The 11,351-nt window shown below is 35.0% G+C and overlaps 1 protein-coding gene across 1 annotated transcript; it reads right to left on the bottom strand.

The window, feature by feature from the left end:
• Positions 1-10,388: 10,388 nt before the first annotated feature.
• LOC102009828 (olfactory receptor 52N2-like) lies at positions 10,389-11,351 on the bottom strand. Its single transcript, XM_005380503.1, has one exon. It carries the CDS (start codon positions 11,349-11,351, stop codon positions 10,389-10,391), a length of 963 nt encoding a protein of 320 aa, XP_005380560.1.

Here is an 11,351-nt window from a genome sequence, read left to right as displayed (position 1 = left end):
TTTAAAATGGATAGAGGAAAAAAAAGCTGTCATATTAATGACCAAATGAAAAAATGTATTGCATTATTGGTACATTTAATAATTTATTTATTCACTCACTTGTTCATTTCTTATTGTGAGATTGTAGTTTATTTGCTATTGTTATTTATACTTTGACTTGAATAGGAGGGAAGCTGAGTTGAATATGACAGTGTCCTGGGCTTCAGGATACTGAGACTCTAGATGTTGCCGGGAATGCATGAGATGCAACCCATGTGAAAAGGGAGGACAGGTACTAGAAAAGTGGATCTCAGGTAGAGGAGACAAAAGTTACTAGGAAAACCTAGGCGGAGAGACAACCTGAGTGTTGGATTTAGTTAGTCCCAAAGTTTAAACACTCTGTATTTTTAACTAGACTTTGATAGGATGAGACTTAATGTTAGAAAGATAAGACTTAACCTTTCTGAATTTCAACTTAAACGTTTACCACAAGATCTATCTGGCCATTAAATATTGTGATAAAAAGCTTGTAGCTTGGTTTCTGATATATGCTAACAATTTAATAAATCATGCTTTTCTAGGAGCTATCATTTTTAACTCTGATTCATTCTGAATATCATAATTTGGGGAGAAATCTTTCCATTTGTACAGGCAGAAGAAATTTCTATGGACAACCTTTCATTCATTTCTCACAACTTGTTTGTCAATATTAGCCAACAAATTTTTCTTTGTACCTTCTGTGTTGTGTCAGCCTCCATTTCCTGTACTGAGAAATATAGCTGGTTACAAAAGCTCTAATGAAAGTCACAATTCCAGCAAGTGATAAATTTGGATTTAAATCCAGGCAACTTGGTTCCAGTCCCTATAGTGTAGTAGAGGCTATGACTCCTTGATGATGGCTATAAAATTGTAGCAAGGCACTCGGACACCACCACTGAAAACTGGGAGAATGGTCATTGATATCTATCTGAGGTATTCAGTAAAGACACTGCATGAGAGGTAGGATGTGACGTAAGTCTTGAATTATATGGGTGTATTCAAAAAGATCATAAGATGATTGTTTGGACAAAGTCAAGTATGTGTAAAATATTGAGGGTAATAAAAAATATCAAGTTTATGTATCCAAACGTTTTAGAAGTGAGGAAATGCAAAACATGTGGGTAGGGAGGGAGACACAGGTTCTGCCTGATGCCTTATGTGTGTGTTTTCACATCATAACAGGCATGCAGAGGGGCTGGGGATTTAGCTCAGCGGCAAAAGCGCCTGCCTGGCAAGCGCAAGGTCGTGAGTTCGGTTCCCGGTACCAGAGAAAAACCAAAATAACAGGCATGCAGGTGCTGCCCCTCACCTTTGAGAGACACCAAGTATCTAGTGTGATCCTTAGTCCCTAAGTACCTTGTGGCTATTGGTCACTTTCCTGAGCATCTCAGATTTCTACCTCTTAAGGCCTGTCTCCCTCTCCTTTTTTCTTCTCTAATTTTCTCTAAAAATTCTATTTTCTAGTGTCTTCAGTACACCAACTCAGGTTCTTCTCAGGACTCAAGGCATTCCCGTATAGACAGGGGATTTCTTATGTCTTCCATTAAAATTACTTTCTTTCAAAGTGTTCACCGTTCTCTCTCTCACACACATTTTATGTTAAAAATACCTGTCCTGACTGTCGTGTTTCAGTGCTCCCAATTATCTCTATTTTGTTTTTGTTATTTTTTCACAGATAATAATCCTTTTCATTAATTGACCTATGTATTATGTTTACTATTTATTGGATGACCTCCCCAAAACTACTCTTTAGATTATTAGTGCCATAAAACCAGGGATCTTTGCCTCTTTGTTTGTAAATAGAGGTGTTTCAAATCACAGGAAATTGCTTTCTACATGGTAGCTACACTGAAAGCATCTGCCCAGGACATAAACTATACAAAATGAGTGAAAATGTATTGCTGAGAAGGAAACATTTAAATTGCCAGATTAAAGTTAGAAAGAACCAACTAAGAAAAATGAAATAAAGATCCAAATGTGACATCTGTTCTTTTTGAAAGTATAGTTGTTATCTAAACAAATCCTTCCTCAAATTAATGCCTCATTGTGGACATTGTAATATTCAAAAATTAGTTTTACTTATTCTGAATAAAATTGCCTATTTTTAATGCTTTTCTACCAAACGCAATATTCAACTATATCCTTCACCTTGGATTAATTTTTTGCTTATTAAAAATATAATTCTTTTATCTCCACATATCTATGATTTGGGGAAATACAAGTTTTTATTTATTCATTTTTTGTATAGTAGTCTTTGTTTTTGAAACTTTATAATTAAATTTCTTTTAAACTAACATGAAAGCATGAAAGTGTGCATAATAATGTGGTACCATGTGATATTTTGGATATATGTGCACTGTATAACATTTAATCAGGCTAAATATATCTATCTCAAACATTTATTATTTATTTTTGAAGTTAATTTTATTGGTGCATATATATTATATATATATAATATATATACAATGATCACATTTATCAAAGGGAATTTGTACCTGTATATAAAATATCTTGATTTTTCTTTTTCCCCAACCCCTATTACCCTCTCCTCCCTTCAATCCTTCTTTCTCTCCTTATTTACAGAAGATTGGTTTCATTTTCCCCACTATTTTCTTTTTCCCTTCCTTCCCTTCCCACTATCTCCACACATCTCCCCTTCTCATATGAATATTTTCTTCTTATTCCGGTTATTGGTCATCCATTTTAGTCTTTATTTGCCCTTTCATTTTCTCACACAAGACAAACAATGTGATACTTAAATATGTGTGTCTGATTTTTGACTTAAAAGTATAGTCTCAAGGTTTATATATTTACCTAAAAATCTCTCAAGTTTATCCTTATTTATGGCAGAGCAACATACTGTTGTGTACAAAAACCACATCTATATCCATTCATCTGTGGACGGGAATTGGGGCTGTTAGCAAGATGAACCATTGCAAACTGTGCTGCCATAAACATAGCTGTTCATATATTACTGTGGGTATGGTGCTTTTAACACTACCAGGGAGATATCAAGAAGAGGAAATCTAAGGGGCTGGGGATTTAGCTGAGCAGCACAGTGCCTGCCTGGCAAGCGCAAGGTCGTGAGTTCGGTTCCCGGTACCAGAAAACCTCCCCGTTCTCCCCTCAAAAAAGAACAGGAAATCTGGGTCAAGTGGAACCTCTAGTTTTAGTTTTTTTAGGCTTCTCCATACTGCTTTCCATATTGGTCATACCAATCTGCATTCCCACCAACAGTAGAAAAGTGTTCCTTTTTCACCACACCCTTGTCAGCATTTGTCTTTTTAAAATTTTTTTAGACAGGGTCTCAGTATATAGTTCAGGTTAACTTTGGTTATTTTCATCTCTCATTCACTATTATGAATAATGCTGCAATACACGGGAGTGTCGATGTCTCTTTGGCACGCTTTTGGATCTTAACCAAATAATCCTAGACCATGCCACTGTTCTGAAGCATTTACCAGTATAAAAACAGAAATACAGACCAATGAAATAGAATGGAGAGAGAGAGGTAAATCCAGGTGTCTATAGTCAATTGATTCTCAACAGAAGACTGAAAGAGTGAATAAGATCCAAAAGATATGATAGATATTGTGAAAAGGAAAGAAATTGTGCAAAAAAGAAAGAATAACTGGGATGAGGAAAAGGATAAAAGAAGGAAGGAATATATATACATACTCAAGATAGCTAAGATAGTTGTACTGCTAATTTCTATTAGTTCATTGAAAGGAACAGTTAGTGTTTACATTGTTTGATCAATCTTCCATGCCTATATCTGGTAATCTAAGCAACTACTTTGAAGATAACAATATGCAATATAATAACCATTGTTAATTTTCTATCATCTTGCTTGGAAATTCTTTATCATTCTTATTGTTTTTTGTCATTGTCTTTAAATAAAAAAAATACACATTGAAAGTAGAACACTCTTTTGAAAATATAATGCTAGGCAAATTAGGTACCCACATGCAGAAGAATGGAACTAGACCCTTATCTTTCACTAATTAAAAAATCAACTGAAAATTAGTAGAAATTTGAATTGAAAACTAAAACTACCAGAAGAAAATACATGCAAAAGGCTTCAAGAGTTTGGATTGGGCAGGGATTTTTTGGGTAAGACCACAAAAGCACAGGAAACTAAAGGAAAAATAAGCAAATGGGATTATATAAAACTAAAAATGTCTTTAGGTCCAATAAAACACTCAGTGAAGTGCAGAGACAACCTAGAGAATGGAAGAAAGTTTTCAACTGTACCTCTGACTAGGGATTGATGTCCAGAGTATAACACAATGTTAAGCAAGCCAGTTAAAAATGGGCCACAGATCTAAAAGCAGGCATTTCTTGGAAAGATACAAACAAGGAGCAAGGAGTACAACCAGAAATGCTCAACATCCCTAATCCTCAAGGAAACGCAATTCCCAGCTACAAGAACTCAGTATCACACCCCAGTAAGAAGGACAAGTATCAAGAAGTATAAAGTTAATAAGTGCTGAAGAGAATGTCAGGATAAGGAATCCTTATACACTGTTGGTGGGAATGGAAATTAGTACACTTACTATGGCAGCTCCTCAAAAAAAGTTTATTTTAAAAAGAATTACCATATCTAAAAATTCTACTACTGGCTATGTATACAAAAGACATAAAATTATTATACAGAAGGACCACCTGCTCTCCTATGTTTCTTGCCATACTAATCACGAAAGATGAAAAAAGGGATCAACCTAAGTTTCTATCAACTGATGAATGCATAATGTAGTCATATTCACAATGGAATAGTATTCATCTGTAAAAACTGAAAATCCTACCATTTGGAACAACGTGGATTGAAATATAGATTGTTATGATAAGTAAATAAGCCAAGCACAGAATAATAACTATTATATGATCTTAGTCATATGTTAAATCTAATAAAACTTGATCTTACAGTGGTGGATAATACACTAGTAGTTAAAGTTTAAAAATAAAAATTCTTAATAGTTTGTTCTTATGCTGAATTTATGGATTATTGTATGCCTTGTTGTAGATTTATTTTGGGCATGGTTAATTGGAGTTTTACATGCTACACTTATCTATATGTCAAATTCTTTTTGTGTAGTTGGAAAGTTTCCTGCCATTTCTTCTGTGAACAGGATTTTTATGTTGTTTGCACCATCTCCTGTTTTTTCATAAACTCTGATCAAACTGATCTTGTTCTTAGCATCACGTTATAGCTATTGGATTGATTTTTCATGATTCCTTGCTATTTTTAAGATATCCTTCTTTTCATGATCACTAACCACAATCCTGTCTTTTAGATTTGCTATTCTGTCCTCACCTTGGTTAATTCAGTTGCATATACTGTCAATGGAAATTTTAAACTCCTAGATATCTGTTTGAATCTGTTTTATGTATTCCATTTCTTTCCTACATTGAGCATTCATTCTTCCCATTATTTTCCTAAGCTTTTCTACTTTTTTATGTCTACTCTATATTCATTGAGCCAGTCCTTCATTATGATCATCATTTCTTTTTTTACCCGACTATTTCTTTTTAAAATTTTTTTATTTTAAAGAAAACAGGAAAACATTAAAAATGCAACAGAATTTCAAAACAGGATGATAGGAAATCAACAATGATTGTTATCTTGCTTATCATTATCTTCAAAATAGTTGCTCAGATTACCCGATATAGGCATGCAAAATTGATAAAAAATGTTAAGCATTAACTGTTCCTTTAAATAAACCAATAGAAATTATTAGTACAATTATCTTAGTTATCTTGTCTATGTATCTATATGTATATATTTTCCTCCCTTTTCTTTCTTTTCTCCGGAAGAGATTATTTCTGATCTGATTTTCTCTATAGCCTCATTCACCTGTTTTTTTTTTGTTGTTTGTTTTGTTTTTTTGTGGATGTTTTACACCCACTGTTACAATTTCAGAAAATTTGCATGGGGGTGCTGGGGATTTAGCTCAGCAGTGCAGTGCCTGTCTGGCAAGGTCGTGAGTTCAATTCCTGGTTCCGGAAGAAAATACCAAAAAAAGGAAAATTTACGTGGATTGCTTCTGATTTCCTCTATCTTGTTTTTTCCCTGCACTTGTCCTGTGTAGGTTGAAGGTCTGGGGTTGCATTTTGCTTCTGTCTTGTTACCTTCTATTTTTTAAATTTTAATTTGCTTTCTGTGTTGATGCTTGTAAACTGCTTATGATAGGTAGATTTATCACTACTATGGAGGCTTCCCTAAAAAATGTCCATTCCTAAGAAATGTCTTCTAGGTGTAGCTGACTCTTGGTCTTTGTGCCTGTCCCAAGGCCCTACTTTCCCAATTTATTAGGGATGAGAAGTTGCTATCTATTTGCCTCAGCACCAAGTCCTTGGATACTTTACTATGGTGATGATTATGACACAAGACAATCACAGTCTTGTCATACAAGAGAAAATAACTGATTATAACAGGCATGACACCCTGGCTAAAGTAGTACAATTAGCAATAATAATACCACCAAGCACAGCCGAGAAGCTGACAAACTATGTTAACTATTCATTTGGTATCTTTAACCACTGGAACAAGATCTGCAATTATGGAAAAAAATCCAACATAATCCAGGAAATTCTATGCAGTGAATTTCCCCTTAGTAGAGGGAATTTACCATGAGGGGAAGTTAAGAGGGATAGGGGAAAAATGAAGAAATAATGGAGGGAAATGTACTAGAAGCAAGGCTGAATGACTGAGAATGATCACTCAAGCTTTGGGAAACTGGAGAAGAGGACAGGAGAGAAAGAAAGAAGGAGAAAGCAAAAGAAAATTCAAGCAATCCACAAAGACAGGAAAAAGTGTTCATTGACATGAAAATATGAAAAAAAATCAAGAAAGACAGTGGGGAAAGAGACAAAAAATATAAACAAATCAAAATATGTGTACCCATGTTTATGGCAGCACAGTTTGTAATAGCTAAATCTTGGAAACAGCCCAAATGCCCATTGATTGATGAATGGATAGAAATGCGGGTTTTCTAAAAAATACAATGGAATAATACCCAGTCATAAAGAAGGATAAACTTAAGGTATTTCTAGGTAAATGGATGCACTTTGAGACCATACTCCTAAGTGAAATACATCAGACACATATGTGTAAATATTGCATTGTTTCTCTGGTGTGAGTAACCAAAAGTATAAATAAGGGCCAGAATTTATAAAAGATATTGTGAAATAGGAAGAAAATGTTCAAGTGGGAAGGAGAACTAGGGAGGGAGAAGGGGGAAAAGAAGGAAAGGAAAAGGAAAAAAATGAGAAAAGAACAAAGAAATGGAAACAAAACTTCTGTAAATAAGAAAGGGAAGAGGGGTTGAAGAGAGGGTAGAGGAATGGGAAAAAAAGAATCAAGATATATCATGTACAGTTACAAATTCCATATGATGAATGTGATCATTATGCATATCCAAAGTGTACCAATACACTTAATTAACTGAACAAAATGAAAATTCTTAAGAAGTGAATAAAAAGATAAATCATACAATTATTTTTAGGCTATTGGATAATACTGGCTTGAACTGGTTAACCTTGTAAACTAAATTATCACCATAGACACAAAAAAAACCAGCTAAAAGATAGAAAGACAGGCAGCCATCTAGCATAAACTCTCCCCATATGTAAATATTTCTGCCCAATAGTCTAATTTCTGTATATCTTAGTTGATCCAAAACAATCCAAACAATCAAGGGAAAATATCATAATAATAACAAACCTCTTTTCTTAAGTGGTTATGGCTTCTTATCTCAAAGAGAAATAGGAAATTCAAAGTTTTATTGTCCAATCAGTCCCCAAAGTAGTTAAATCCTCTTGTGCAATCTTGTTCATATATTGGCTCTTCTACAAAAATACTTTGGAATAAGCTTGTAAATTTTATTTGAAAGACAAAGTTCATCTGTGGCATTTTTCACTCAAGGGAAAGCAAATTTACTATTCAGTGATAATAAGAGGAAGACAGAACTCAAAGACTGAAGCAACATAATATTCCAGTTGTGTTTCTGGCTAGGTTTTGTGTATGCTAAAAACTCACAATATAGGCAACAGGAGAAATTTGTAGGAGGAAGCTAGTTATGTGTTTCCGTGTCCTCCTGTTTCCGTTATTGTCCCATTTTCTTTATCTCTGTACCTAGTCTGGGGCTAGTCTGAAATGGTTGGCTGAGATTCCATAGGCACAAGGCAGTCTTCACTATACCTTGTAGCACCTTGATATGTCCCCCCTCTTCTTTTCCTAAAGGATATTAATATCTCTTATTGTTTGAAAGGAAAAATGTATTCAATAAATTACAATGTTGGTATGAGTTCTTTGAATCTAGTACTTTGGTTGTAGATCTAATCAAAAGTATGATGCTGTGTCAGGTTTTTTTCACTAAAGTCACTGACCTCTGCATCCCAGAACTAGGTATCTGGGGTGTAAAGTGGAATTTGAATCAAGTCATCTGCCGCATGATTGCAGTTTCCCCTCCTGTCCATTCTCCTTCAGTTTACTTCTTTCTCTCTCCATGAATACTAAGTAGAATTTTTCCACCACAATTGATAAATTTATAAATGTGTTTAAAGTTCTCAAAGGTTCTGACCTGGTGCCTCAAATTAAGTCATGAGTCTTAGTTTTCAGGCTTAATGGATTTTGTTACCCTGAAAGCTGTTTTTTAATTTGTGGGGTAGAAAATGTCAAAATCAACTGAGAATCATTTTTCACATCTTTCAAATAGATTTTATTTGTTGCCTTTTATTTATTCAGGTTTTAAACCTCATGCTTTAATTTTACGCAGTTGTATTTTTGTCATTCTTCCATTCTCTACCCTGTACCATGTGTCTATTAACATTGTTAGATTTTAAACTTAGTATTCTAGGATCTATCAAATCTTGCTTTTTGTGGCATTCGTATGTCTTGCCCATGAACCTCAGGTAACTGTATTGGTCCTGTCACTTTTAAATAGATCTTCAATGAAAAAAGGCTTATGAAACAATAGTATAGTACTTAATGAAGAGTGAATATTAAAAAGTGGCAGTGTAAGAAAAATAATTTCTTAATTAGTTTGAGCATGTTTAAGTGTAGCTTTATTGAAATTCTATGATAAACAGAACTTGCCAAATCCAAAAACATAATTTAATGATATAGCAACTTTAATGATAGTAAGCTTATAATTTAACTTGCATAAGGACACTTTTATAATTTTTATACGTTTTAAGTTCTTTTTTATAAAGAACTCTTAGGTTTTCCTTCCAAATATATGAAATTGTATTGCAAAAATACACTAGGTATTTAATATACTTCACAACTGTCTGAGCACATACAGCATATTAAAGTAGAGTATACTAGCACATAAGAATATAATTTTCATTGATATAACTATTTACTCTATTTATATCTATTACCTGAAAACATTCTATTTTTCATTTCAGCTTTCCCTCAGGTGTTTATCTCATATGTGCTCTTCCTCTTTCTCACTTTTCATTCAGTCTGGCTACTTCTGAAACCCATTTCTCTCATTTCTTCTTTCCTTTTGGTCCAGGAATCTGAAAGAGGTGCTCCTCTCCATTGTCCCTAGCAACTCCACTGTTTCGCCTTGTCTCATAATCAGGTACAGCAGTTGAGCCCAAGCTTGCTAGCTTGGTGAAGTATTTAGATTTTCTCTAAACTCCTTCCATCTACTTAATTTTCCTAACAAATGTCAAAACCTATTCATTGTGTTTTTCAAAATTCTTCTTCACATTACTTCCAAGGAATATTTCCCAGATTACGATGATATTAAGTAATCATTTTTATTTCAGGTTTATTTCTATTTCAGGTTTATTTCCATGTAATACACTGGTACTTTGATACAAAGCCAAATAACCATCCAGGCAGCAGAATATCAATGATCGTAAGCAGTAAAGATGTTAATCCCCTAAAGTTCTACTTTCATATAAATGTAGATAGAAAAATGACAGGACCCTAAGAATTCACACAGTCATTGTGGGGAACGACTTCCTGGGACACAAGGAGAGTGCAATATGCCTTCCGAGTTCTCTCTCATGTCTCTTCTCAGTTCTCTGGTGTCTCTAACAGCATAGAGAGCAGAGAACATTCATCTACAGGAGTTAACCTGAAGGTAAATATTCTAACCATCCCATTATCTATGTTCATTCCATGTAATCTTACTAAAGGTAAATTGTGCACAAAGAACAATTATTTTGTCTTATTTTTCCATCATTTTTAACATTTTGGGTTAAGTAGGTTGCAACTGGTTTATGAACTTCATGGCAGGATCCTCACTGCTACAGTGTTTTTGCATGAGCACAGAGGTTTGAATTTTGCTTTTTCCCTCTCCCTTGATAACTTTGTTGATCTTTATAATAAATGCAGAACTCTACTAATGGATTCACCTCATACACAAAATATCTTTCTCAGTGAAAACCAATCTGGTCACTACTTCACGGATCTGCTTGGTCTTCACCCCATACACAATTGGATTCAAGGAAGGTGGTAACAACAGATAGAGGTTGGCTATAAAAATATGAACATGATGAGGTACAGTTTGTGCTCCAAAGTGGTGAGTGAAGAAGTTGAAGAAGGCTGGGACATAGGTGATGACGATAGCACATATGTGAGCAGTACAGGTGCTAAAGGCTTTCTGATGAGCATCTTCAGATGATAGATTCAGTACAGCACGGATAATCATGGTGTAAGACATGGCGATACAAAACATATCAAAGCCTCCAATCAACCCAGCAGCTATGAGACCATATGCAGCATTAATCTTGACATTGCCACAGGATAATTTGGCCACAGACATATGATCACAGTAGGTGTGATGGAGGAGGTTGCCCCTACAGTAGGGAAGGCGTTTGATCAGAAATGTAAATGGCATCATGAGCAATGAACTTCGAATGCAAGTGGCCAAACTCACTCTGGTAATTACGGTGTTGGTGAGAATGGCGGAATAGTGTAGAGGGTAGCAAATGGCCAGATAGCGGTCCAGGGCCATGGGCATGAGCACACCAGACTCCATGCCTGTCAGCATGTGGATAAAAAACATCTGCACGAGGCAGGCATTGAAATCAATCTCTTTGAGACTGAACCAAAAAATGCACAACATTTTGGGGACAAACGAAGTACATCCAAAAACATCTGTAAGGGACAGCAAAGCTAGGAAGTAATACATGGGGCGGTGTAAAACCTCTTCATGGCTGATGATATAGATGAGACCACAGTTCCCTAAGACAGCAATGATGTACATGAAGCAAAATGGCAAGGAGATCCAGATATGCACTGCTTCTAGCCCAGGAATCCCACTGAGGATAAAGTACTTTGGTGTTAGGTTGGAGCTGTTGACCTCATGCAT

The sequence above is a fragment of the Chinchilla lanigera genome, unplaced genomic scaffold, assembly GCF_000276665.1.
Source record: "Chinchilla lanigera isolate Chin_1 unplaced genomic scaffold, ChiLan1.0 scaffold00013, whole genome shotgun sequence".
Lineage (NCBI taxonomy): Eukaryota > Metazoa > Chordata > Mammalia > Rodentia > Chinchillidae > Chinchilla > Chinchilla lanigera.
Note: the sequence above shows the minus strand (reverse complement) of the source record. Positions and strands in the feature narration are given on the sequence as shown.